The 28,000-nt window shown below is 39.5% G+C and overlaps 3 protein-coding genes across 4 annotated transcripts in view; 2 read left to right on the forward strand and 1 right to left on the reverse strand.

Moving 5' to 3' along the window:
- The window catches only part of sh3gl2b (SH3 domain containing GRB2 like 2b, endophilin A1), a 13,264-nt gene extending 7,647 nt beyond the window's left edge, over positions 1 to 5,617 (forward strand). The window contains exon 9 of the mRNA XM_052540152.1: positions 1,163 to 5,617. Within this exon, the coding sequence (XP_052396112.1) occupies positions 1,163 to 1,359 (197 nt within the window). The 3' untranslated portion in view covers positions 1,360 to 5,617. The remainder of the gene's footprint in view (positions 1 to 1,162) is intronic.
- A 616-nt stretch (positions 5,618 to 6,233) lies between these two features.
- On the reverse strand, positions 6,234 to 9,224 carry hmgb2b (high mobility group box 2b). The gene is made up of 5 exons (XM_052541824.1): positions 9,091 to 9,224; positions 7,582 to 7,732; positions 7,354 to 7,505; positions 6,681 to 6,855; positions 6,234 to 6,615 (listed from the first exon to the last, which is right to left on the reverse strand). Exons 2-5 carry the CDS (start codon positions 7,729 to 7,731, stop codon positions 6,457 to 6,459), a joined length of 636 nt encoding a protein of 211 aa, XP_052397784.1. The 5' UTR covers position 7,732; positions 9,091 to 9,224; the 3' UTR covers positions 6,234 to 6,456.
- Positions 9,225 to 9,945: 721 nt separating this feature from the next.
- Positions 9,946 to 27,990, forward strand: ctc1 (CTS telomere maintenance complex component 1). Of its 2 annotated transcripts, XM_052540777.1 has the most exons (23): positions 9,946 to 10,149; positions 11,071 to 11,231; positions 11,293 to 11,530; positions 12,482 to 12,687; positions 12,766 to 12,898; positions 13,642 to 13,908; positions 14,813 to 14,941; positions 15,027 to 15,250; positions 15,922 to 16,072; positions 20,385 to 20,724; positions 21,463 to 21,577; positions 22,480 to 22,816; positions 23,073 to 23,162; positions 23,243 to 23,371; positions 23,460 to 23,506; positions 23,594 to 23,700; positions 23,794 to 23,959; positions 24,927 to 25,001; positions 25,329 to 25,491; positions 25,902 to 25,966; positions 27,264 to 27,420; positions 27,511 to 27,625; positions 27,732 to 27,990. In XM_052540777.1, the coding sequence occupies exons 1-23, from the start codon at positions 10,108 to 10,110 to the stop codon at positions 27,830 to 27,832; spliced, it is 3,558 nt and encodes a 1,185-aa protein (XP_052396737.1). In that variant the 5' UTR covers positions 9,946 to 10,107; the 3' UTR covers positions 27,833 to 27,990. The 2 variants fall into 2 exon arrangements, 1 of the variants encoding a protein (XP_052396737.1); XR_008150401.1 differs by lacking the exon at positions 27,732 to 27,990 and having other exon boundaries at positions 9,981 to 10,149; positions 27,337 to 27,420; positions 27,511 to 27,542.
- Positions 27,991 to 28,000: the final 10 nt, after the last annotated feature.

The following is a 28,000-nucleotide window of genomic DNA, read 5'->3' on the forward strand; positions in this document are numbered from 1 at the left end:
ATCACTCAAAATCTATTAGTTAAGTCTACATTACACTATAACAATTATTTTTCAAAGTTATGTTTTACAAGAAGATAGTGTTTCAGTTTTTCTACTTAAATGTTAAGTTTATTTCAATGTTACTTGCTTTTTCTTTGTAATTATTTGTGTGATTTTTTAATGTACAACTATAATAATAACAACAACACATAATAACATTATTGTTAGAATAACTTTCAGAGCAATGTCCAGAACAGAAATCTGGAGTTGGATTCAAATACTTGTTTGATTTTGTTGTCCTATTAAAGTTAAAAGATTTTTCCAGAAGGGATTTTGAATTTCTCTTCTTCTCAGAAATCAGAAAATAGTATCAACAGACAGAAAACAAATACATTTTCGCCACATTTTTAGGAATAAAATGTTATATAATACCGTGTGAAGGAAATATGAACAAACCCCATGGCAAATACCTTCAGATTATAGAGAGGAATAAAACTCTAAGTTTTGGTGTGGTTAAGTGCTGCTGAATTGGAGAAACAAACTCACAGGCTTTAAATATATACATTTTTGCCACATTTTTAGGAATAAAATGTTATATAATTCAGTGTGAAGGAAATATGAACAAACCCCATGGCAAATACCTTCAGATTATAGAGAGGAATAAAACTCTAAGTTTTGGTGTGGTTAAGTGCTGCTGAAGTGGAGAAACAAACTCAAAGCCTTTAAATATACGCATTTTCGCCACATTTTTAGATATAGCCGCAAATAAATAAATACAATGAAATACACACTTAGATGTGCATTTTGGATTTTTTCTTTCTTTCCAGTCTGAAACAACACTTTCTGAAATCCCAAACAGCCCAAAATCTAAAAACTGACCAGTTTTTTTACTATTTTGTATTTTGTTTAGCTTTTATTTTGATTTTTATATTGAATTTGGTAGTGAAAATATACATTCTGTAAAATGTTTTAATAAATGAAAGTGTTTTCACTAACATAACTTTTGACTTATATTTCTTGCTTCTGTTATGACATTAACTTAACATTGACCAGTGTTTTACTCTTCTATATTTTGTTTGGCTTTTAATCGATTTCATTCTAAGTACTTTGATTTTGTCCTTATGTAAATTTTTTTAATGAAAGTGTTTTCACTAACATAACTTTCGTTCTGTCTGTTGCTCAGCTCCGTTAGATCAGCCGTGTTGTCGCGCGCTGTATAACTTCGAGCCAGAGAACGAGGGTGAGCTTGGCTTCAAGGAGGGTGACATCATAACTTTGACCAATCAGATCGACGACAACTGGTACGAGGGCATGATCCACGGCCAATCAGGTTTTTTCCCCATCAACTATGTGGACATCCTGGTGCCTCTGCCTCACTAGGGTCCAACAACCCCAGCTGTTGCCTAGCAACCCAACAGCCGCCTTTATCGTGCATCTGTGCTACAGCTTCACTTCCTGTTCCTGTCGATCAGTGACTGAGGATTATGATGTTGAGGAAGATTATAGACATTATGGAGTCCGGTTTGAGTGGAGGAACAGTTCAAGTGCTCAGTGTGTATGAGTTTTTGCGATCTTGGACTTGTTTATATTCTTTTTCTTGTGTTTCAGATTATTTATTTGTACTTGATTGATCTAAGGGAACTAGCGCTTCACTCTTCTGATAAACCTCACTTAATCCAGCTCTATCCCAGCATGCTTATAGGAAAGTTCTGGATTTCCAGATGTGTTTTATTGTGTCGCTTCTCTATCTTCGTCACACACTTTAAATATTTTTCTCTTGGCTAAGCAAACAACAAGATGCTGTTGTGAGTGGTTAAATTAAAATTTTATTGCAATTTGGCTCAGAACAGAAATGTCGGTCCTGCGCTGCAAAAGTGAGGTTCTTTCTCAGTATTTTTGTCTTGTTTCCAGTACGAATATCTAAATACTCTTAAATCAATATAAATAAATTAATTAAACATATACTTAAAGTCTTGTTTTCTGAAAAATTTACTAAAATAAAATGTGTTTATTCTTAAAACAAAAAATATATATATCTGACAATGGCATTTGAAATTGAGTTTGAAATTGAGTTTTCTGACCACACTGACAGATTTTTATTTCCTTTTTTAAGCAAATCTAATTTTTTAAATACATTTTTCATTAAACAAGACTTCATATTTTGAGCCTTTCTTTCAAGTAAATTTACCTTAATTTAAGATTTATGTATATATATATATTTCTAATGGAAAGCCAGACATAAATAGGGTAACACTTTACAATGAAGTCATTAGTTAACTTTGGTGAAATAACATTAACTGACAATGAACAATTTGTTACAACCTTTATTAACCTTGTTTAATAAAAATACTGTCCATTTTTATTTCATATTAGTTCAGGTTCATTAAATAATATTAACAGATGCCTCTTTGTATTAGTAATTGTTGAAATTAGATTACCTCAGATTAATAGGTGCTTAAGAATAATTTGTCATTTTTAATTCTTGTGTTCAAAATTGGATATTGTAGTGTTACCCGAATAATACTAAGTGAGAAAATAATTTTTGCTGTGTGGTTGGGAAACTTTCTCTTTGTTTGCTTGTTTAATAACTACTTATTGTTCAGAATTCCCAGTGAAATATCAAAATGCAATAAGCTTATTGAACATAGAGCACACGCACATGGTTTGTTATTGGTCCAAATTGGTCAACCTGCCCTAAAACCCATTTAATCAAGATGGACAAAATCAACTTAAGCTAAAAGATCAACTGATAAACCATATCGACTAGCGAATGACCAGCAGTGTGCAGCCTTCATAAGCTAGTTAAACTGGGTTTTTCTTGAGCCTGATGGTAGATGTTTCCTGAAGCAGCATATAAAGTCTTATTTTTTTAAATAAGTGGTATTTCCACGAATGCCAAGATTACCGGAGTGTGCTGGTTATTGTGTGTATGCGTGTGAATGTTTCCACATAGAATATAATGCTAGTTACTACTGTAGTGTTAGCAGTTAGTCGTTAGTGCTGTGATGTTTGTAAGCACATGTGGTTTGAGAAAGACTATTTTTAATGTTAAAATGATGGATTGATTGCAGCTGAAGAACATATATAGTGTCTACTAGACTGAAGTGTAGCAGAGTTTGTTGTTTAAGTGGTTGATGGACCATGTTCTGTAGCACAGCTCGCGCTGTGTGTTGTTTGTTGCCTTCAACGCGTTCGGCCTTCGTTTGAAACCGTGATGTTTGTCGACCGCTGCTTGCGGCCAGACCAGTGACTATGGAAGCTTGTTTCTGTTACAGAACACAAAAATAAAAAAGATAATTGCAACTTTATCTCACAATAATGAGTTCTTCATCACAATTGTAAGTTTATATTTAGAAAATTTTAAAGACATTTATTAGCCAGTTATAATCTCATAATTGGAGGTTTGCATCTTGTAATTCCCTTTTCTCAGAATTCAAAGTTTAGGTCTATATTTTGCAATGCTGAATTTTTTGTTTTGTTTAAATCTCATTTTCTTTTTGTTTTTTCCACAGAATTAAAAAAAGGTAATTGCAAAGTAAAAAAAATGATCTCACAGTTCTGACATTTTAGCAAATTGTTCACACAAATTGTTCAATTTCTTCACGCAATTCTGAGTTTATATCTCACAATTCTTACATTTTGCACATTTCTGACTTTTTTCGTGTAATTCTAAGTTTTTATATCACAATTTTTACATTTATACGCAATTCTGACTTATTTCTCTGAATTCTGAATTTATATCTCACAATTCTAACTTTTCTCACACTTCCGACTTTTTTCTTTGAATTCTGAGTTTATATCTCAAAACTATTTTTTTTTGTTTTGTTTTACAATTCTGACCTTTTTCTATGAATTCTGAGTTTATATATCACAATTGTGGCATTTTTCGCAATTCTGACTTATTTTTCAGAGTTCTGAATTTATATCTCACAAATAAAAATGTTTTTTTTTATATCTGACTTTTTTCTTAGAATTTCTAGTTTCTATCTCCAATTCTGACTTTTTATTTCAATTTCTGTGTTTATATCTCACAGTTCTGTCTTTTTCGTAATTCTGACGTATTTCTCTAAATTCTGAGTTTATATCTCACAATTTAATTTTTTTCTTTGAATTTACAATCTTCAATTGTGGCATTTTTCGCAATTCAATTTTTTTTTTCGATTTCTGAGTTTATATCTCACAAATCTGTCTTTTTCGCAATTCTGACTTTTTTCTTGGAATTGAGTTTATATATCACAATTCTCAAATTTTTGGCAATTCTGACTTTTTTATTTTTTATTTTATTCTGTTTACATCTTACAATTCTGTTTCTCTCTCTCACTCTGTTTTTCGGGCATGGAATATAAAAGGGGTTAATTGTGACATGTTATTTTTCTCTCAGAGTTTAAAATAAGTCAGAATTATAAGATAAAACCATATGTTTTTATTCCATGGTGGAATAAGCTTCCATAACTGTTGATTTAGAAATGTAACAGAGAGTTTCTTGTTTTTGTCATGAAATATTCAGGTCTAGTAGCTGATGAAACGCATCTGAGGACAGCAGTTTTCTTTATATGAGCGTGTGTTTTGTGCCATCTGTTCTCCGTCACGCGTTACTGAACCAGGTGTGACTCTACAACCTGTGCATCACATCCAGTTCATCGTCACTGTGTTTTTGTTCTGAATAGCCATGAACACGAGCGATGTACCACCAGATGTTTTGTTTTGATTTCTGCTGCGTTGTGTCTTCACCTGTGTCCTGATTGGCTGCGATTGTTTCACATCAAACATGCGTCATGTCCATGGTCACATCTGCACACCTGCGAAGAAGAACATCAAGTCCATCTCATAGTTCACCCCCAAACCCCAATTAGATTAGACTTTTTTAAAGACAATTAATGCGCAATCATTTTATGCACATCATAATTTTTATGACATTTAAAGTGATAGAAATATGAGTGTTACTCTAACGCAAGCAAGTTATTGTCAGCTGTAAAGTATATTTGTAGAGTACAAATGAAATGTGTATAACTGATTATTTATTTATTTAGCCAAACCACTTTGGAATTTTATATATATTGATGAGTAATATTAGTTTAAAATTTTATTTATTTATTTTTTAAGTGTTGCGTTTTTGTTTAAAAATTATTTATTTTTAAATGTAAATTTTTTATGATTTAATTATAGTTTTTTTGTACAATTTACCGTAAATCTTTTTAATTGTAGTAAAAATATTGTCACGTGATGGGCTAAAGCTGGGCGTTTCTTTGCAGGATTCACGAAGTTGAGACGCGCTGTTCACTCTGAATCTTAAATCTTTCTCATGCATCTAATGATTAAATCAGTGTTATTATTGATAGTATTATCACAGATTTCCAGTCAGTCACATCTGATACGGGCAATAACTTTGAAATCACACTCTCTCTTTATATAATGTAAATGTGTGTGTTTGAATAGCAGTATAAACACTTGAATCATCGCTCCACGACGCAAACCTGTAATGTGTGTGTGTGTGTGTTGTGCACGTGATGTTACAGAGATTCACTGTTTTGATGTCATATGTTTGTATTTATTTAGCTCTTTTCTTGTGCTGGACGACAAACCTGTACTGCTTGATGTGAGAATATAATGAGAATAAACACAATATCACTGCAATGTCTTTTATATCACTGTTGCCTCATTACTATATAACATTATTATTATATACTTTTAAAAGGGTTTAAGTCTGTTATTAAATTCCAATGTGAAATTAAACGTATTAAAAACATTTAGAAATAATGCATATACTTTATAATGGTATATTGTGGTAGATATAATATCCTATAAATAAATATGTCTAAAAACAGAAAAGTGCATTATTTATCGGTGTTCAAACCAGTTTTTCTACTTTTCTCAAATTATTTAAATTCATAAAATTTTGAATAAATGCACAGCTAAAAGATTATATATTCTTATATTAAATAATGTATATTTTTTATTAAATACACATTTACACACTATACACTCACACATCTTTATATAATATATAAAATAGAAAAAAATTATGTTTATCTCCTGTGAATTTTTCAGTCATTTTATGAGATTCTGGAGGTTTAAACCAGTTTATCTACATTTCTAAGTGATTTTAATTCATAAATTCATAAACATCCAGAAGAAATCTTGGCATCTTCCACAAAATACTGCTGGATATTCTTGGATAAATGCCGTTTATTTCCTCATGTAATATACAATACAACCATCCGTTAAATCAAAAAGACCACAGCAAACGCAGAATATCAAAACATTTAAAACTTTATTATAAAAAAAGCACCTCTACACTTTAGTGGATCAACGGTTAAAAGACGTGTACAAAAATAAAAATCAATCTAAAGAAGCGAAAAACAAAAACCAGAACACCTGTGTTATTGCTGGAGTCGTTAAACATGTACAGAAAGAAAAAACCCAAATAACCCTCCACCCGTCCCACATCAGAGATGCTGCATCACACACAAACACGCTCTACTCATCATCATCATCATCATCTTCCTCCTCGTCCTCATCTTCCTCTTCATCATCATCGTCATCATCATCATCAGCCTGGGCCTTTTTAGTCGAGCCAGTCGGTCGGCCCGGCCCCCTTTTACTAGCTCCGCCCCCTGCGCGGTACGCCGCCACATCCTGCCAATCACAGAGCGTTCAGTCTCAAGCCACGCCCACATGATTAAATAAACATGATGGCTCACCTTCTCGTATTTCTCACGCAGTTTGACGGCCTTCTGCTCGAACGGCGCGCGGTCGGACAGGCTCTGCTTCGACCACATCTCGCCCAGCTTCTTGGCGATCTCACCGATGGACAGATTCGGGTTCTCGCTCCTCACCGTCGGCCGGTGCTCCGAGCAGAAGACGAAGAACGCAGATCTGCGCAGAGGAGAACCCTTAAAATCACTCAGATCTGGAGCTATGCAGAATAACCATCATTTGAATAACAACAATAATTATAATAAAGTAGTATATAAAAAAATATTGTATATTTTATAAGTTCATTCATCTCCCATTTCTACTTTTCTCAGTCATTTTAATTCATACCTATTTTTTTTTAAAGTAAATTAAAAAAAATTCTAAACATTTAAAAAAAAAATGTATTCATGATATATTATTAAATGTTTAAGTCATTAATTTTTAATTTTATATATTTGTTTTATTTTATATAAATTTATTATAAAATTTTATCTCTGTTTTTTTCCATATTTTTACACGAGATACTGGACGGGTTTTTCTACTTTTTTATTTTTAATTCATAAATGTATTTTAAATATAATATAAAGTTGTTACACAACAGGAATGTGATATATATTTCTATTGATGTAACAAGATGTGTGAACTCCGTGTGTGTGTGTGTGTGTGTGTGTGACGTACGGCGGGCGTTTCGGGGCGTTTGGGTCTTTCTTCTTGCGGCCCGTCTTCCCGACTCCTTTGGGCGGCACGTAACTCTTCATCTCGTTATCGTAGCGAGCTTTATCCACTTTGGCCATGTCTTCAAACTTACTCTTCTCTGAAGCGCTCAGGGACTGAAGGGACAGAGGAGCAGCGGTTAGTGACATCATCATCATCATCCTCATCTTCCTCAGTGTGACGCTCGCTCACCTTCCATCGCTCCGAGCACTTCTTGGAGAACTCGGAGAAGTTGATGGGAACGTCGGGACTCTTGCGTTTGTGCTCGTCGCGATACGTCTGCACGAAGAAGGCGTACGCAGACGTCTTTCCCTTGGGTTTGTTCGCGTCTCCTTTCACCATCCTGATCACCGGACAGAAAACACCACACACTCCATACTCACATATACAGGAACACACTCATTAAGAATTGATTATTTCATGTTTATATGTACGTATATATAGACACAAATGACTAATAATAATAATAAAAAAACATTTTTACATAACTATACAGAAAATGTATGGTACATTTAAATATGCATTTGTAGATTTACATTTATATTTGTGTATATATATATATATATATATATATATATATATATATATATATATATACACATACACACATATATTAGTGCTGTCAAACCATTAATCGCATTCAAAATAAAAGTGTTTGTTTACATAATATATGTTTGTACTGTGTATATTTATTATGTATATACAAACACATTCATGCATTTCGAATATATTTATATGTATATATATATTTATATTCTTATATATACACACACATGCATGTGTATTTATATACATAATTAATACAGACATATGCACGCATATATTATGTAAACAAAAACTTTTATTTTGAAACGTGATTAATCGTTTGACAGCACTAGTATATCACATATGAATACACAAAATAATGCTTTTAAATATATGTGTGTATATGTAAACAGATACATGAACGCATAAAAATGTATATATAATTAAACATATATTTTAACTATAAATATATAGAATAAAAATATAAAAATATATTTATAAAATACATATTCGTATATTGTGCATATGTAAATACACACACGTTCCTAGAAATTAATATATTATATATTAAATATATTATATTTTAATATTTTGTATATTAACTAATACTTACACACACACATACACACATACACACACACACACACATATATATATATATATATATATATATATATAATTTTATTTTAGTATATATTGGCGTTTATGTGTGTCAGTGGTGTTTTGTAACTTATTTGATCTATTATAGCTGTTTTGTTTTCATATACTATGTACATAAAATAATTCACCTTGCGAAATGACTGAATTAGGTCGGATATCTGCCATTACATGCGACGCAATGTAATGTTTAATTACTAAAACACTCAGATTCACGGCCTTGAACACTGAATATAGAATTGAGGGGGTGGGGAGCAAAAAATTAATTGGAATGCATGAATTAAAATAAAAAAATTTTTATCTTTCTTTTATGATCTTTAAGCACTTCTGTTCCTGTCGGTCGCTGAACAAAGATTCCTCCATTTTTCCTTCCCGCCTAATTCCCTCCCTCCCCCATCTCTCCACGCAAACACATTATTTTGCACAGATACGATAAATTAACAAAATGCACGCGCGTGTTCGAATCACCAAACGCGTATTTTTAATGATTTAAAAGGTGATTTCTGAAATCTAGCAAACCTGCTCTTTATTCTTCGCACAGCTGAGCGCGTCTCCCTCCGAGCTGCTACGTCTACCACGTGACCACTCGAGATGCTGTGCGTGCGTGAAGACGCACGAGACTGACGGCAGCCTGGACTCGGCGGCTGATTGGCTCCGCTCGCGATCGGGGACGTCCAATCAGCGAGCGCCCACAGAGGAATCCACAGAGTTGATTGGCGGACTGAAACCGTCGGTGTGGTTCAAATGGATGTAAACAAAAAAAAAAAAAAAAAAAAAAGAAGTGTAGCCTGAAATCACAAAAGCGATTCTACAAAGTATAATGTTATTCTTTTGTAGGGTATTGAATTCTTTTTTTTATTATTTAAATATTATTATTATTATTATTATTATTATTATTATTATTATTATTATTATTATTATTATTATTTTAATCCACTTGTAATGAAAAATGTTAATATTGTTAAAAACAATGCATGACAAATAAAATAGTTTTTCAAGAAAACATTATATAAATTTTTTAATAGTTGTTAATTGCATTAATGTACGTAAAAATGAGGTAAACTATAATATTAACCACACAAAACTTCACAAGATTGCGAAATTTTCTCTCTCAAAATCTGGACATTTTTATATCAATTGCTAATTTCACTTGAAATAACATCGCAGTTGCAGTTAACTTTTAAAAAATATTTGTATTCCCTGTCGAAAATTAGCTTCCATACCACAAATACAGCTGAATTATAATGATTTAAACAATAATATAACTTATTATCATTATTAATTATAACATAATTAGTGCTTATTAGTTTGTACATAAAGGTCGAAAGTGATTTTACATTTTACATGTTGAGTCATTTCTCCTCCGCTCCGTTGGGCGGCGTAAGAGCGCGTGCGCGCCCGAGCCGCGTGACGTCACACACAAACAATCGGAGAAGAAGCGCGGACAGATCGGCGTTAATATTCAAAATTCTGCTCTTATATTGTAATAAATACACATGTGACAGCCGCAGCAGAAGCGAGTCCCTGTTCAGACGGATGGAAGAGTTTCTGAAGCACTTCAACAGCGACAGCAGAGCGGTACATTCACATGTATTTGCTTGTAATATAGATACGTTACTGAGGGTCTGTTCACTGCTGTTCAAAAGATTTGTGATGTGTTTTACAGAAGTAACGTTATCTTCTGTTCTTCAAGACTGTATTTATTTGATCAGAAATACAGAAGAAAAACAGTAATATTGGGAAATATTATTACTATTTAAATCAGCTGTTTCCTATGTGGTTATCTGTTAAAGTGTAATTTATTTCTGTGATGCAAAGCTGAATTTCCAGCATCATTCCTCCAGTCTTCAGTGTCACATGATCTTCAGAAATCAGAATAATTTGATGATTTATTATAAATATTAATATAATGTTTTTCGAAACCGGTGATACTTTTTTTCAGGATTATTTGTTGAATAAAAAGTTAAATAGAACTTTTTAAAATAGTATTTAAATATAGTAAAATATTTAAAATAGTAATCTTTTGTCACAATATAAACTACCGTGAAAATTACTTTATTTCGTTCTTTCTTTTTTTTCCGAATAAAATTAATGCTTTTATGTGTTAAATTGATAAAGGTGAAAGACACTTGCATTAGAAAATATTTTTATTTTAGATAAACACTGTTCTTTTTAATCTTATTCATCAGTGTAACCTGAAAAAAAGTATAAATAAATAAATAAATAAAAATTAAGCAGCACAACAGTTTCAGCTCTGATAGTAAATCATCATATTATTATGATTAACAGAGATTCACACAGAAAACAGCTGATTTACATTATAATAATATTTCACTATTTTTACTTTTTTTATCAAATCATTTTAAAACACATTACACACCTCACTGATCCCAAACTTTTGAACAGCAGTGTGAGTGTGTGTGTTGTATAAGGTACTGATGTATATGTGTGTGTATGTGTGTTGTATAAGGTACTGATGTGTGTGTGTGTGTGTTTCAGGAGCAGCGCTGGCTGTCTGCGGTGTATGAGGCCGTGCAGCAGCAGCTTCATCCTCTCATCGATGTGTCTCTGGGTCTGTCTGTGGCTCGTCTGTCTCTGGCCGTGGTGTCGAAGGTGCAGACGCTCGTGGGCTCGGACGCTGGTTTACCTGTCAGCTACAGGTGAGTGTGACGCTCACAGATCTATCAGAGTGCTGTAATGTGCATCGTGTGTTTCTGTCAGGTTTGTGTCTGTGTCGGAGCTGATCCGGGATCAGAGAACCGCCTGCTGCAGCAGCCTCCGCTGGAGCTCCGCCCACTACCAGGAACAAGCCAGGGGGGCGGAGCTAAAGCTGCCCGCTTACAAAGCTCTCCCACGTGACAACCTGCTTCTGATTGGCTGTCTGTGTGACGGACGGGCCGCGGGGACGAGTGACGGCGTCTGGAGGGTGAGGGATGCGGGAGGAAGTGTAGCGTGTGCGGTGAGTGGACAGGAAGTAGATAAATCACAGCCTCATTCTGGAGCCGTTAAACTCGTCTGATATATTGTAGATGACAAACTTAAAAACAAAACAAAATTAGAAATTGAGTAAAAATCTGAGTAGTTGCTAATTAAAAATTACTTTCTGAAACGAGTTGTTAATGCTAAAAAAATGCATTTAAATACAGTTTTAAAATATGACAATATTATATAAAAAAATAATAGATTAATAAAACAAAAATTTTAATTAAGTTAAAACTAAAATTACTCAAATTAATGTAAAAATACATTTAAATACAGTTTTAAAATATATCATAGTATTGTATTTTTTAAAACCTAATAGATTAATAAATTAATAATACTAAAATTTACATGTGAACTGAAAATATTGAAGTTTGTTAATGCTAAGATTACTAATATTCAAATAAATCTAAATGTAATTATTTAATATCCCATAGTATTATATTAAAAAACCGAATAGATTAATAAATTAATTAATTTTTTTTAGTAAAAGCCAATTCAAAATTATTGATTTAATAGTATGTAAGTAGTTTGTTGGAATACTAAAATGACTAAAGCTAAATTTGAAATAAATATTGTTTACACGGAGAATAATAATGATCGAAGATAACATGGGCTCATTCAGAATATTTATAAATATTATAAAAGTTTATTAATCATTTGCTGAAATACTAATGTCTAAAATAAAATAAAATAAAGATAAAGCTAAATAGAAATGTTGATAATAATGACAGAATTTATGATAGAATTAATAAAATCTAAGAACTGAAAAGCTTATTCAATATTTGAATCAGTGCTTTAGGATTCACAGTTTCAGTGATCATTTATCACTTTTAATTTTTTCCATATTTTGACAAAATATGACTTCTTATCCGTCTTTCTGTGTTATGATTATCCATAAAGCGCTGTATATAATCTGTTTCTGGTGCAGATGCTGAAGTCGTCTTGTCTCTGGTTGGGGAGGCTCATGCTGTTTCCCTCATGGAACTACATCCCCCATAATGCACCAGCTGCGGGTTACCTAGAGCTGCTGGACCCTCCGGTGTGTGTGACCCTGGAGGCCATGGCCTTTGACCCCGGAGGAGCGCTGAGCGAGGTCCTGAGCGTGACGCAGGCAGCTGAGCTCCTCAGACAGAGGTGAAGCAGCGCTGGGTTTGAGACGGGGATGTGTTGGATCAGGAGCGTGACGTGTGTGTGTGTGTGTGTGTGTGTCAGGTGCGAGGGTCAGGGCTGTGTGTGTGTCAGCGGTCAGGTGAGCGTCGTCTGTCCTCTGCTGCTGATCCGTGGGAAGCAGTTCTTCTGCCTCGTCCTCAGAGAAGAAGGATGTTCAGTGCCTGTGTTCATCAGCGTGAGTCTGAATCAACTGAATCAAAGTCTGACTCACTTAATGAACCTTAAGATTGTTTATATACTGTTTATTCATATTTAGAAATTTTACTTTTAAGTTTTAGTTATGTAATGTGCTTTTTCAATATTTATATATAGCTTTAATATTTTTATTTAGACTTAAACTTATTTAAGTTAGTTGCCAAAATACCATTTTTTAATTTTGTGTAAGTTTAGTTTTTTTTAGATGTAGTATATTTATTATTTATATTACATATTATTTATATTGTGCATTATTAATTATTATTTCTATATTATATTATTTTATTAATTATTATTATTATTTTATGTATATATATATATATATATATATATATATATATATATATATATATATATTTATTTATTTCAGCTTTATTTAAATTACCAAATATATTTTTATATATATATATATTTTTATATTTTAGCTTTAACACTGATATACACTGTCATTTATATTTCTATATTTCTATGATAAAATATAATGTAATATTTTTGTTTACATAATATTTCTATTTATATGTATTTACAAATATTAATGCTTTTCTACTTCACTGATTAAATTTAAATGTATGCATTTAGCAGACGCTTTTATCCAAAGCGACTTACAGTGCATTCACTAAACTAGTTTTTTCCTCAAATATGAATGCATTCTTTGATTTCTGTCATTAATAATGGTTTTATTGTCAGATGACTGAGTTTGCTCTGTGGTGTGTGTTCTGTCAGGAAGCCAAGCATCAGTTCTGGAGGCAGTGTGTGTGTGTCGGTCAGAGCGTGTGGATCTCGTCTCTGCGTGTGTGTTCACTGCAGGGGCTGGAGGGCCGGCGTGTGCTGATGGACAGCTGTCAATCACGCCTCCATCCTCAGCCGCAGCTGCAGGAGAGCTGTGAGGATCCAGACACACACACAGACTCCACCAGCGCAGACACACACCTGTGCTCCGGCTCCGGCTCCGGGGTCCGAGTCAAGCGCTCCACGCTCATCAGCTTTAAAGTACTCAACCAGACTCTTCACACTCTGTGACTCTCTTACTTCATTACACTACTGCTCAGAAATCAAGAAGTCTCTTCTGCTCATCAAAGCTGCATTTATTTAATCAGAAATACAGGAAAAACATTTAATATAGTCAAATATTATTATGATGTAAAATTACGTTTTTATATTTTAATATACATTAAAATCTAATTTATTTCTGTGATCAAAGCTGAAATTAATTTAATTTTATCATTACTCCAGTTTAAAGTTTGTTTTCAGGATTCTTTAATTAATAAGAAGTTAAAAGAACAGCATTTATTTAAAATAGACATCTTTTCTAACAATATAAACTATAGTTCAGTAGCTTGGGGTCAGTACATTTCTATTATTTCTTTTTTTTTTTAAGAAATTAAATTCTTCAGCAAGCATGTGTTAAATTGTTAAGTGATAGCAAAGATTTAAATTGTTAGGAAAGATTCATATTTAGAATAAAAGCTGTTCTATTTTAGTTTAAATTCTTCAAAGAATCCTGAAAAAAGTATCAATATTTGTCAGTAATAAATGATCATATTATTCTGATTTCTGAAGATCATGTGACACTGAAGACTGGAGGAATGATGCTGAAAATACAGCGGAGCATCACAGAAATAAATTACACTTTAACACAGATTCACACAGAACACAGCTGTTTTATATTCTAATAACATTACTGTTTTTTCCTGTATTTTTGATCAAATTAATTCAGCCTTATTGAGCAGAAAATATATATTTTTTAAAAACTACTTACTAAGTCTTACTAATCCCAAACTTTTGACTGCTAGTTTTTGGGGAAAAAGACAAAAACTGCCTTTTTAGTAAACAAGCATGACCTTTGACCTGTGCTGCGACCGGTTTCTGTGGTAACGGTGTGTCTGATTGACAGGGAACCGTCACAAAGATCTTGAATGCAGAGGCGGGGCTTTATGAGCTTGACGGACAGGCGGGGCTCTGTCTGGCCTATCAGCCGGCTCAGAAGTGCTGCGGCGGCTTGAGGCCGGGGGCGGAGATTCAGGTGAGCGTGATGTCATCAGCAGCAGGTTCAGATCAGACTTCAAAGATCCAAACATGCGAGAAACATTTCTGTGTGTTGTCTCCAGCTTCACAACGTTCACTTCCTGTACCGCGCGTCCCCGTTCGCTCCTCATGTGGTTCTGTGCGCGTGTCTGCGCTCCAGTCTGCAGGTCACTGCCTTCAGCCGCTTGAGCTCCGAGGTGGAGGTGTCGGGGTCACACGGGCCGCTGCGCTGCCTCCTGCTGGAGAAGAACCTGGGCGCGTCGCAGTATCTCTGGCTCTGCTACTGTCAGAACGCCATCGCTGAGAGGTGAAGCTTCAGGATCATCACTAGTGCTCACACACATCAACCACATACTAACGCCTTGAGAACTTTATTAACACACAAATAAGTGTTTAACTGGGCAAATGACCCAACTGTGAACCGGTGAAGATGAGCACAAAGAGGAGGAAATACTGTAGAAGTAGGGATGTAACGATTCAGTCAACTCACGATATGAGATTTAAGACAAATTATTAAAACATTGTGTCCTTTCCGATTACTGCTTGGACAAAATGCTGCACGTTTCTTTGTGAAATTGAAATATAACACTATAATAATAATAATATACTATTATTGCTCTTTTGTTGGTTGTAATTACTTTGTTGTCCTCATTTGTAAGTCATTTTTGATAAAAGTGTCTGCTAAATGACTAAATGTAAATATAATGTAAAAATAATGCAAAATAAGGCTTCGTCTGTGCTCTTTCCATTTAAAATTATAGGCATCCACTGCATTTTAATCATGATCTAAACAAAGATGCTGCGTACATGCAACATGAGCAGTTTATAATCTAAATTAGATTTAGTTTCGAAAAATGAAGCAAAAACAGAATGATTTGACACCCCAAATACTGTAGTGTATCACCTCAGTGTTAGCAGGCAGTGTCTCGTTATTAACCTGCGTGTGTGTGTGTGTGTGTGTGTGTGTGTGTGTGTTAGGTTGTGTCCACGCTGGGTGAGAGCGGAGCGAGTGTGTGTGGTCGCCGAGCGGCTGCTGGACTTTGTGTGTGAGGCGGAACCGAAAACCCCAAAAAAGAGAAACATTTACAGGGAGATGATACAGGAGCCACACCAGTGCCCTGTTACCACGGTAACACACACACACACACACACACACACACACACACACAGACACCCTGTTATCACCATAGCTTACAAACACCCACACATGCCCTATTAGCCTAATATAAACCTATGTCCTATATACCACAGCCCTGTAACCACAGTAACGCCCACACGCCCTGTAACCACAGTAACGCCCACACGCCCTGTAACCACAGTAACGCCCACACGCCCTGTAACCACAGTAACGCACACACGCCCTGTAACCACAGTAACGCACACACGCCCTGTAACAACTGTAACGCCCGCAGGCCCTGTAACCACAGTAACGCCCTAACGCCCTGTAACCACAGTAACGCACACACGCCCTGTAACAACTGTAACGCCCGCAGGCCCTGTAACCACAGTAACGCCCACACGCACTGTAACCACAGTAACGCACACACGCCCTGTAACAACTGTAACGCCCGCAGGCCCTGTAACCACAGTAACGCACACACGCCCTGTAACCACAGTAACGCCCACACGCCCTGTAACCACAGTAACGCCCACACGCCCTGTAACCACAGTAACGCCCACACGCCCTGTAACCACTGTAACGCCCACACGCCCTGTAACCACTGTAACGCCCGCAGGCCCTGTAACCACAGTAACGCACGCATGCCCTGTAACCACAGTAACGCCCACACGCCCTGTAACCACTGTAACGCCCACACGCCCTGTAACCACAGTAACGCACGCATGCCCTGTAACCACAGTAACGCCCGCAGGCCCTGTAACCACAGTAACGCCCGCAGGCCCTGTAACCACAGTAACGCCCACACGCCCTGTAACCACAGTAACGCCCACACACCCTGTAACCACTGTAACGCCCGCAGGCCCTGTAACCACAGTAACGCACGCATGCCCTGTAACCACAGTAACGCCCACACACCCTGTAACCACTGTAACGCCCACACGCCCTGTAACCACAGTAACGCCCACACGCCCTGTAACCACAGTAACGCCCACACGCCCTGTAACCACAGTAACGCCCACACGCCCTGTAACCACAGTAACGCCCACACGCCCTGTAACCACAGTAACGCCCACACGCCCTGTAACCACAGTAACGCACACACGCCCTGTTACAACTGTAACGCCCACACGCCCTGTAACCACAGTAACGCCCACACGCCCTGTAACCACAGTAACGCCCACACGCCCTGTAACCACAGTAACGCACACACGCCCTGTTACAACTGTAACGCCCACACGCCCTGTAACCACAGTAACGCCCACACGCCCTGTAACCACAGTAACGCCCACACGCCCTGTAACCACAGTAACGCACACACGCCCTGTAACCACTGTAACGCCCGCAGGCCCTGTAACCACAGTAACGCACACACGCCCTGTAACCACTGTAACGCCCGCAGGCCCTGTAACCACAGTAACGCCCACACGCCCTGTAACCACAGTAACGCACACACGCCCTGTAACCACAGTAACGCACACACGCCCTGTAACCACTGTAACGCCCGCAGGCCCTGTAACCACAGTAACGCACACACGCCCTGTAACCACAGTAACGCACACACGCCCTGTAACCACAGTAACGCACACACGCCCTGTAACCACTGTAACACCCGCAGGCCCTGTAACCACAGTAACGCACACACGCCCTGTAACCACAGTAACGCACACACGCCCTGTAACCACAGTAACGCACACACGCCCTGTAACCACAGTAACGCACACACGCCCTGTAACCACTGTAACGCCCGCAGGCCCTGTAACCACAGTAACGCACACACGCCCTGTAACCACAGTAACGCACACACGCCCTGTAACCACAGTAACGCACACACGCCCTGTAACCACAGTAACGCACACACGCCCTGTAACCACTGTAACGCCCGCAGGCCCTGTAACCACAGTAACGCCCACACGCCCTGTAACCACAGTAACGCACACACGCCCTGTAACCACAGTAACGCACACACGCCCTGTAACCACTGTAACGCCCGCAGGCCCTGTAACCACAGTAACGCACACACGCCCTGTAACCACAGTAACGCACACACGCCCTGTAACCACAGTAACGCACACACGCCCTGTAACCACTGTAACGCCCGCACGCCCTGTAACCACTGTAACGCCCGCAGGCCCTGTAACCACAGTAACGCACACACGCCCTGTAACCACAGTAACGCCCACACGCCCTGTAACCACAGTAACGCCCACACGCCCTGTAACCACTGTAACGCCCGCAGGCCCTGTAACCACAGTAACGCCCACACGCCCTGTAACCACAGTAACGCCCACACGCCCTGTAACCACAGTAACGCCCACACGCCCTGTAACCACTGTAACGCACACACGCCCTGTAACCACAGTAACGCACACACGCCCTGTAACCACTGTAACGCCCGCAGGCCCTGTAACCACAGTAACGCACACACGCCCTGTAACCACAGTAACGCACACACGCCCTGTAACCACAGTAACGCACACACGCCCTGTAACCACTGTAACGCACACACGCCCTGTAACCACAGTAACGCACACACGCCCTGTAACCACTGTAACGCCCGCAGGCCCTGTAACCACTGTAACGCCCACAGGCCCTGTAACCACAGTAACGCACACACGCCCTGTAACCACAGTAACGCCCACACGCCCTGTAACCACTGTAACGCACACACGCCCTGTAACCACAGTAACGCCCGCAGGCCCTGTAACCACAGTAACGCCCACACGCCCTGTAACCACAGTAACGCACACACGCCCTGTAACCACAGTAACGCCCACACGCCCTGTAACCACTGTAACGCACACACGCCCTGTAACCACAGTAACGCACACACGCCCTGTAACCACAGTAACGCACACACGCCCTGTAACCACTGTAACGCCCGCAGGCCCTGTAACCACAGTAACGCACATACGCCCTGTAACCACAGTAACGCACACACGCCCTGTAACCACAGTAACGCCCACACGCCCTGTAACCACAGTAACGCACACACGCCCTGTAACCACAGTAACGCACGCATGCCCTGTAACCACAGTAACGCACGCATGCCCTGTAACCACAGTAACGCCCACACGCCCTGTAACCACTGTAACGCACACACGCCCTGTAACCACAGTAACGCACACACGCCCTGTAACCACAGTAACGCACACACGCCCTGTAACCACAGTAACGCACACACGCCCTGTAACCACAGTAACGCCCACACGCCCTGTAACCACAGTAACGCACACACGCCCTGTAACCACAGTAACGCACGCATGCCCTGTAACCACAGTAACGCACGCATGCCCTGTAACCACTGTAACGCACACACGCCCTGTAACCACAGTAACGCCCACACGCCCTGTAACCACAGTAACGCACACACGCCCTGTAACCACAGTAACGCACGCATGCCCTGTAACCACAGTAACGCACGCATGCCCTGTAACCACAGTAACGCACACACGCCCTGTAACCACAGTAACGCCCACACGCCCTGTAACCACAGTAACGCACACACGCCCTGTAACCACAGTAACGCACGCATGCCCTGTAACCACAGTAACGCACGCATGCCCTGTAACCACAGTAACGCCCACACGCCCTGTAACCACAGTAACGCACACACGCCCTGTAACCACAGTAACGCACGCATGCCCTGTAACCACAGTAACGCACGCAGGCCCTGTAACCACTGTAACGCACACACGCCCTGTAACCACAGTAACGCCCACACGCCCTGTAACCACAGTAACGCACACACGCCCTGTAACCACAGTAACGCACGCATGCCCTGTAACCACAGTAACGCACGCATGCCCTGTAACCACAGTAACGCCCACACGCCCTGTAACCACTGTAACGCCCACACGCCCTGTAACCACAGTAACGCACACACGCCCTGTAACCACAGTAACGCACACACGCCCTGTAACCACTGTAACGCCCGCAGGCCCTGTAACCACAGTAACGCACATACGCCCTGTAACCACAGTAACGCACACACGCCCTGTAACCACAGTAACGCACACACGCCCTGTAACCACAGTAACGCACACACGCCCTGTAACCACAGTAGCACTATTACCATAATAACATATGTTGATAAAGGAAACAGCATACAAATTGTATTACAAACATGTTTTGCAGAAGTGATGTTAATAATCTATGAATTTATCATTAACTTGTTCCTTTTCAGATATTTATTAATTTAAATAAAATCTTGGGAATGAATGAAGGAATGCAACCCTTTTCTTTCAGGAATTACATTCCTGTTCTTTTAAACACTGAATGATTGATTGTGTGTAGTAATCATGAGTCTGTGTGTCTCTGTCAGTTCTGTGTGTGGTGGCCGTCTGCGGCGCTGTGGTCAGTTAGGCAGCTGTCTGATTGGATGAGGCGTGAGGTTTGGGAGTCTCTCTCGCTGCCGTCTCTCCTGCCTCCGTCTGCGGCTCACATGACGGCGCTGGAGCTGAACGCGGCTCTGTCCTGGTCCGTTCATCAGGTCCCGCTGACAGACGTGTCCCCAGAGTCACCGCTGTTAGTGGGGGTCCTGGAGCTGGACTCGACCCACGCCACACTGCAGCTCAGAGACCAAACACACACGCTCAACTGCCTGTGTGTCTCAACCCACCAATCAGGAGCCAGAACCGCACACATCAACACCGCCTGGCAGGGTAGCCATCATTAGCAATTCATTTAATTATGTATTGAGCGGTAGTGTCTGTTATATGGCATTAAGAGTGCTGTGTTTTCTGCCCTATTGGGACGGATGTTGGAGATAAATTGCTTATTTTGAATAAGAAGAAATGAGCGGTGGGACTAGTGGTGTTATTGTTAATAATATAAAATAAAATGCAAATATTAAATGGAAAAACTTTGAACTAAATATAAATTGTAAATATTGCCTTAGCAACTACGTTAAAGGGATAGTTCACCCAAAAATAAAAATTCCTTTGTTCATCTTCAGAACACAAATTAAGATATTTTTGATGAAATCCGAGTTCTTTCTGACCTTCCCAGAGAAAACAAGAATAACGACTTTATTCAACAATTTCTTCTCTTCGGTGTCAGTTTTTGACGTGTGTTTGCAAGAGTACTGTGTCGTTAATTTAGCTTTGTTTGCGCACACAAATTATTCTCATAGCTTCATAACAATACGGTTGATGTCACACGGACTATTTTAATGATGTCCGACTCCTTGCTGCTTTTCTGGGCCTTGAACCAGTCAGTTCCCTTCCTGTCTAAGATCAGAGAGCTCTCGGATTTCATTAGAATTATCTTAATCTGTGTTCATTTGTAGATCGCCTGTCAATCAAACTCCCTGTGAAGGGTCAGTGATTTTACTGCGGTCCAGATTGTTAGTTTAAGCTGTAATGGCTCATTACTTCTGCGGTGTGTGTGTGTGTGTGCAGGTTGTCTAGTGTGTGTGCGGCGGTGTACATTAGTCATGGAGAGGTTCATGAAGACACAGTTCCCTTCCTGGAAACACCTGGATCAGTCGACTTACATCAAACACAAACACTGCAGGTACACACACACTGGACCCAGCACACGAAACTTTCATATATTAACATATATTACTATTCCAATCACATATTATCATGAAAATAACAACACTTCAGGCAGATTTAAAATCATATAAACTTACACTATTAACAGTCACATCATTTTTCAGCCAGAGTAAACGTCTGTTTGATTACATTTTAAAAGATTAATTCAAATACTTAATTCGTTGTTTTTTGTTTTTTATTACCACTAGCATTGATTTCATAAGAATGCATTAAATCATAAATCAAATTAAAGTATTCGAGTTAAAGTATGAGACATGCTTTTTAAATATTTAAAATTTATTTTCAATCATCAAAGCTGAATTCAGAAATATTCACATGTAAAAAAAAAAGATTAAATCGGATTTTGGGACAAACTTGAACTGATTTCATAGGGCCCTAAATTTTAAACTTTTAAACTTTTCATAAATTGTACAAGTTTCATGATTTCAATTCATTACATGTGCCTTTTGGTTACTAAAGTTTAATTTACAAATGTAATCTGGAAAAACTGAATTTAGAGATTCTTCAGTTTTTTATAAATGTAACTTTTTAATTAGTCAAAATCAATTAATTAAGTTTAAAACTACGCCCTAATTAAAATAAAAAAAAGGAAAAAATTTAAACTTTTTTTAAAATCTATTCATTTATTTATTTTATTTTTTAATATATATTATATAATTTAAAAATAGAAATTATATATAATTTAAAAACCCCTTGCAAGGTGTGCTGCGTTAAGCTAACTGAGACTTGTTATAGCACTTGTATATTATTGCTCTTTTGTTAGTTTGTTAGTTGTCTGCTAAATGTCTAAATGTAATTTGGATGGGAACCTGGGACAGATCTTTATACAGGTGTGTGTGTGTGTGTGTGTGTGCGCAGGGTTTATCTTCAGCTGTGTGTGGAGGATCTGACCATCATCAGTCCGTCTGCTGCCATGAGCCGCAGAGAGCGACCCAGCGACGGCCCCGAGAGCGCTAAGAGACCCCGAGCCGACGCGGCCCCCGAGCGACCTCTGACCCCTGCGGCGTGTGTGAGTGTGCTGCTCAGACTGGAGTCCAAGCAGGGCGTGACGCTGCAGAACGGCTCGGCTCAGGCTCTCGGGCGGCAGTCGTGCTTCGTGTGCAGAGCCGTCTGTCTGGGAGACGTCCAGAGCTGGAGCAGAGATCCCACAAACGGCCGGACGCAGGAGCACGAGCGGCACGGAGACACTCAGAGGGTCAGGAACACATGTGATGCACAGCTGTGTTTTCAGCATCATTACTCCAGTCTTCAGTGTCACATGATCAGATTTCGTAGGGCACTAAAAATGTCATTTTGAATATCAAGCGTGTCTAGAAACATTATTATCGGTTCATCTTTAGAGACTCAGTATTGCACAACTGATTATGGATCAGTAGATATGAACTACAGTCAGACTGTAGTTTAGAGGAGGCTGATGGGATTATGTGTGTGTGTGTGTGTGTGTGTTTCAGATTGACCTGCACTTCATGGGCTCATGTGTTCGCTGGTTCCCTGTCCTTCATCCTGGATGTGTGTACAGAATAATCGCACGCAACACTGAGGTCAGATCATAAAGACAGGAAGTGACTCACGTGCACAGCTGTCAGTCACAGATCAGTCTTTAACAGTCTGTCTCTCTCAGGATGTGAGTGTGTTACAGGCCAAAGGGGTTCCAGCGAGGGGCGGAGTCACACAGCTCAGTAGCCCCGCCCTCCTGGTGCAGCCACAGTGGCGCATTCACAGCATCACAGAAGAGCTGCCTGATGTACAGGTGCGCACACACACGCACACACACACACACACACACACACGCACAGATGTTGATTGTGAGTGACCTTTGACCTGTGCTGCGTCCTCAGTCAGCTGTTCCTGTGCTCATGAGTGTGTCTGAAGTTCTCCACAGCAGGTGACGATCGTTTCACCGAACACATCTTCAGCTCTGAAGTCGTTAGCGTTATCTGTCCGTCACTGAGATCCGGTCTGTGTTTCACAGCTCCGCCCCCGAGATCGTCTCCTTTCGTGGAGTCATCACTCAGCGAATCACGTTGCAGGAGGACAACGGAACCAAACCCAGGATCCAATCGCTGACTGCTGCTGAAGGTCTGGCTCCGCCTCCAGGTTCACACACACACACACACATGTGCTGACGGAGTGGCTGTGTTTACAGGAGTCTCTTTCTCTGTAATCCTCCAGATGCAGGTGTAGAGCAGGATCTGCGTGTGCGTCTGACCGTCCAGGACGCTGATGGTCCAGGTCATGTGATCGACGTGTACGTGGATCTGTCGTGTGGCCCGTACTCGCTCGGTCTGATCGCCGGAGCCACCGTCTCTGTCCATCACGTTCAGCGCAGAGTCTCCAGGTCAGTGACACTTGGACTGCGTCAGTAAGAAATATCATTCATTAATTATAGCAGGTCTCAGCTGTGTGATTGTTAATATTGTTGCAAAATTTTAACTAATTAAAAAAATTAATGTAACAATAGAAAAAAGTTAATTTAATAATAAATGGCTTCATAAGACAGCTACAGTTTATTTTCACTTTGGTTAAGTGTCATTAAATGTACACTTAAGTCTACGATAAATCAAATCTAAGTATGACCAGCCCAACTGATTATCATACAAGATATAGATATGTTAAAAATGTTAAAGAAAATAAATGTGGTAATATTAAATATGTGTGGATAAATGAATGAATGCATAAATATACAAATAAAGGATTTATTATTATTTTTTTTTTTATAAACCAAAAGTGGCTATATTGCCAAATGCATTGAAATTTAGTGTAATTAACTTTATACTTCAATCTACAATAAATCAATGTTATTTAATACATATAAAAATAAATTAATGCATAAATCAATGAATTTTTTTTTTTAATAGAATAAAAATAAAAATAAAGAAAGAAGATTCTAAGTAAAGGAGGAAAAGTAATACAAAAATAAATCCAGGACTACATGTAATTAAAAAACAATTATATTTTTTAGCAAGTAATTCATTCCTTTATTTCCTTTAATTTATTTATTTGACATTTTTTGAGGTTTTGCCCTCCATACAGCTTTATATTTTAGGTATGTTTACTTCAAATGATATGGATTATATAGTAAATCTCAACAGCTTGATTGTTTATACCATTGCAAAATATTAACTGTATTATCATCCAACTCTAATCTGCTAAATGCAACTATGAGGCATGAAGATATCATAAACATTATCATCATGATTTTTGTTAAAGCTGCTTTGAATCAGGAAGTACTGGGAAAAGTTCTGAGCTGATGAGTCTGACTTGATCTCTAGTGATGTGTGTGTGTGTGTGTGTGTGTGTTTCAGAGCGTGTAACGTGTACTGTCGCTCTCTGCCCATCAGCTGTGTGAGTGTCACTGATCTGACGTCAGTCCGTTCAAGGCAAGTCACACACTTATTTACACACCTGTGTTTGTTTCAGTGAGGGTCAGGACTCTGATCACAGCTGACAACACACACACACGCACACACACACGCTCACACACACACACACACACACACACACACACACACACACACACACAGACACACACACACACACACTCACACACACACAGACACACACACACACACACAGCAGAGAAATAAAGAGTACAGGTGACTTCATGATAATAATAATAATAATTGTGATGGATAAGTGATGATATCAGTTCAGTTGTTAATGTGTTGTGGTGAATACTGTAGTACAGTGATGTTTTCTCTCTGTAGGTCAGGTGTGGCTCCGTCTCCTCCTCCCATGATGCTCTTGGGCGAGTGGGCGTCGGGCCGGGCGCAGTGCTGTGTGCTGGCTCAGGTCAAAGGTCACGTGGTGTGTGTGTTGTCTCTGCGGCTGCAGTGGACGTGTTCTCTCTGCGGGAGCATCTTCAGACAGGTCCGGATCATTTATACAGTCGAGACTATGCAGGGTTATTTAACTTCCTGGACCTAAACCTCTTTTAGACTTTGCACTGTTTATTTCATTTGTGTCTTTGTTCTGTTGTGTTTTATTTTCTGCGGTTTGAATGTTCATGTTATATATTTCGGTTGCATTTGTGAGTTAATAAAAATGTAGATGGTTGTTTAAAATATGAGCATAATATCGTAACATTGATAAATCGATCGATATACTGCAGAATTGTGTGGTAGGGTGTATCTGAGAATCGATGTCATATATCCGTGACGGACCATCTCCGATCTACATCTGTGTGCAGCATTACTTCCTGTCCGCCCTCTTTTCAGCCGTGTTACTGTCAGAAGTATTCTTCATGGTTTTTGACCCCGTGACCTTTTTCGTTCTCGCAGACGTCCTGTGGCCGAACTCACCCTCCATGTGACTCGACCAGCGCAGTGTTTCAGGCCGAGGCCAAGTGAGTGTGTGATAGTGTGAGAAACACGTCCTGATGATTCAGCCACTGATCACGTGTGTGTGCGTGTGTGTGTGTGTGTGTTTGTGTGTGTGTGTGTGCGTGTGTGTCTCTGTGTGTGTGTGTGTGTGTGTGTGTGTGTGTGTGTCTCTATGTCTCTGTGTGTGTTTACTTCTCTATGTGTCTCTATCTCACTGTGTGTGTGTGTCTTTATGTTTGTGTCTTTGTGTGTCTGTCTGTGTGTGTGTCTCTTTGTGTGTCTTTATGTCTCTGTGTGTGTCTCTATGTGTGCGTCTGTGTCTCTGTGTGTTTATGTGTGTGTGTTTCTGTCTCTGTGTCTCTATGTCTCTGCGTGTGTTTGTGTGTGTGTGTCTTTGTCTCTGTGTGTGTGTGTGTGTCTCTGTCTTTCTGTGTGTGTGTGTGTGTGTGTGTGTCTCTATGTCTCTGTGTGTGTCTACTTCTCTATGTGTCTCTATCTCACTGTGTGTGTGTGTCTTTATGTTTGTGTCTTTGTGTGTCTGTCTGTGTGTGTGTCTCTTTGTGTGTCTTTATGTCTCTGTGTGTGTCTCTATGTGTGCGTCTGTGTCTCTGTGTGTTTATGTGTGTGTGTTTCTGTCTCTGTGTCTCTATGTCTCTGCGTGTGTTTGTGTGTGTGTGTCTCTGTCTCTGTGTGTGTTTGTGTGTCTGTCTCTGTGTCTCTTTGTGTGTCTGTCTCTGTGTGTGTGTGTGTCTCTTTGTGTCTTTATGTCTCTCTGTGTGTGTCTATGTCTCTTTGTGTGTGTGTGTGTGTGTGTGTGTGTGTGTGTGTGTCTCTCCGTGTGTCTCTCTCTCTGTGTGTCTCTGTCTCTGTGTGTGTGTGTGTGTGTGTGTGTCTCTTTGTGTCTTTATGTCTCTCTGTGTGTGTCTATGTCTCTCTGTGTGTGTGTGTGTGTGTGTGTGTGTGTGTGTGTCTATGTCTCTGTGTGTGTTTGTGTCTCTCCTTGTGTCTCTGTCTCTCTATGTCTCTCTGTGTGTGTGTGTGTGTGTGTGTGTGTGTCTCTCTCTCTCTGTGTGTCTCTATGTCTCTCTGTGTGTGTGTGTGTCTCTTTGTCTCTTTGTGTCTTTATGTCTCTCTGTGTGTGTCTATGTCTCTTTGTGTGTGTGTGTGTGTCTCTCTCTCTGTGTGTCTCTATGTCTCTCTGTGTGTGTGTGTCTCCGTGTGTCTCCGTGTGTGTGTGTGTGTGTGTGTGTGTTTCTGTATGTGTCTCCGTGTGTGTGTGTGTGTGTGTGTGTGTTTCTGTATGTGTCTCCGTGTGTGTAGGGTGGTGGTGGAGGATGGCTCTGCTGATGCTCACGTCTGGTTCTCTTCTGACGCCGTCTGCGACCTGCTGAAGTTGAATGCGGGTCAGTGGGAGGGGCTTCAGAGACACGTTAAGGTCAAAGGTCATGTGAAGGTGTACACACGAGGACGCAACATGGTAAGAGTTAAAACACCTCGCGTAAATGAGTGCTTCCATATAATCATTCACTGTGTGTGTGTGTGTGTGTGTGTGTGTGTGTGTGTGCAGACGTGTGACGAGGACCCTGATGACGCTGTAGTTCAATATCTGAGCCGTTTGTGCTCCAGCACCGCTGTGTGTCGACCGATTCACCTCACCTGCCGACTGCGAGCTCAGAGAACGGGTAAACACACACACACACACAGTCATGTTTTAACCATGTATCTGCAGTAGGGCTGTACCCACTGAATGCTAAATGAAGTGTGTGTGTGTGTGTGTGTGTGTTTCAGGGAAATCTCAGCTGAGGAAACTTCATCGAGGACAAACTGAATTCATCTGCAAATTCACACCTTCACTTCAGTTACACTGCCAACACGTACACACACAATAACCCCCCCCCCCCCCACACACACACACTGATACACAATGACTGGCATGCAGCAGACCCGTGTCATGTGATCAGATGCTGCTCACTGTTTTATGTGTTCAATGTTCTGCTGCTGTTTTGGAGCTCTTATCAACATAATAATAAACAGAATTATGTTTCAACATTTGTTGA

This window comes from Carassius gibelio, chromosome A23 (assembly GCF_023724105.1).
Source record: "Carassius gibelio isolate Cgi1373 ecotype wild population from Czech Republic chromosome A23, carGib1.2-hapl.c, whole genome shotgun sequence".
Classification (NCBI taxonomy): domain Eukaryota; kingdom Metazoa; phylum Chordata; class Actinopteri; order Cypriniformes; family Cyprinidae; genus Carassius; species Carassius gibelio.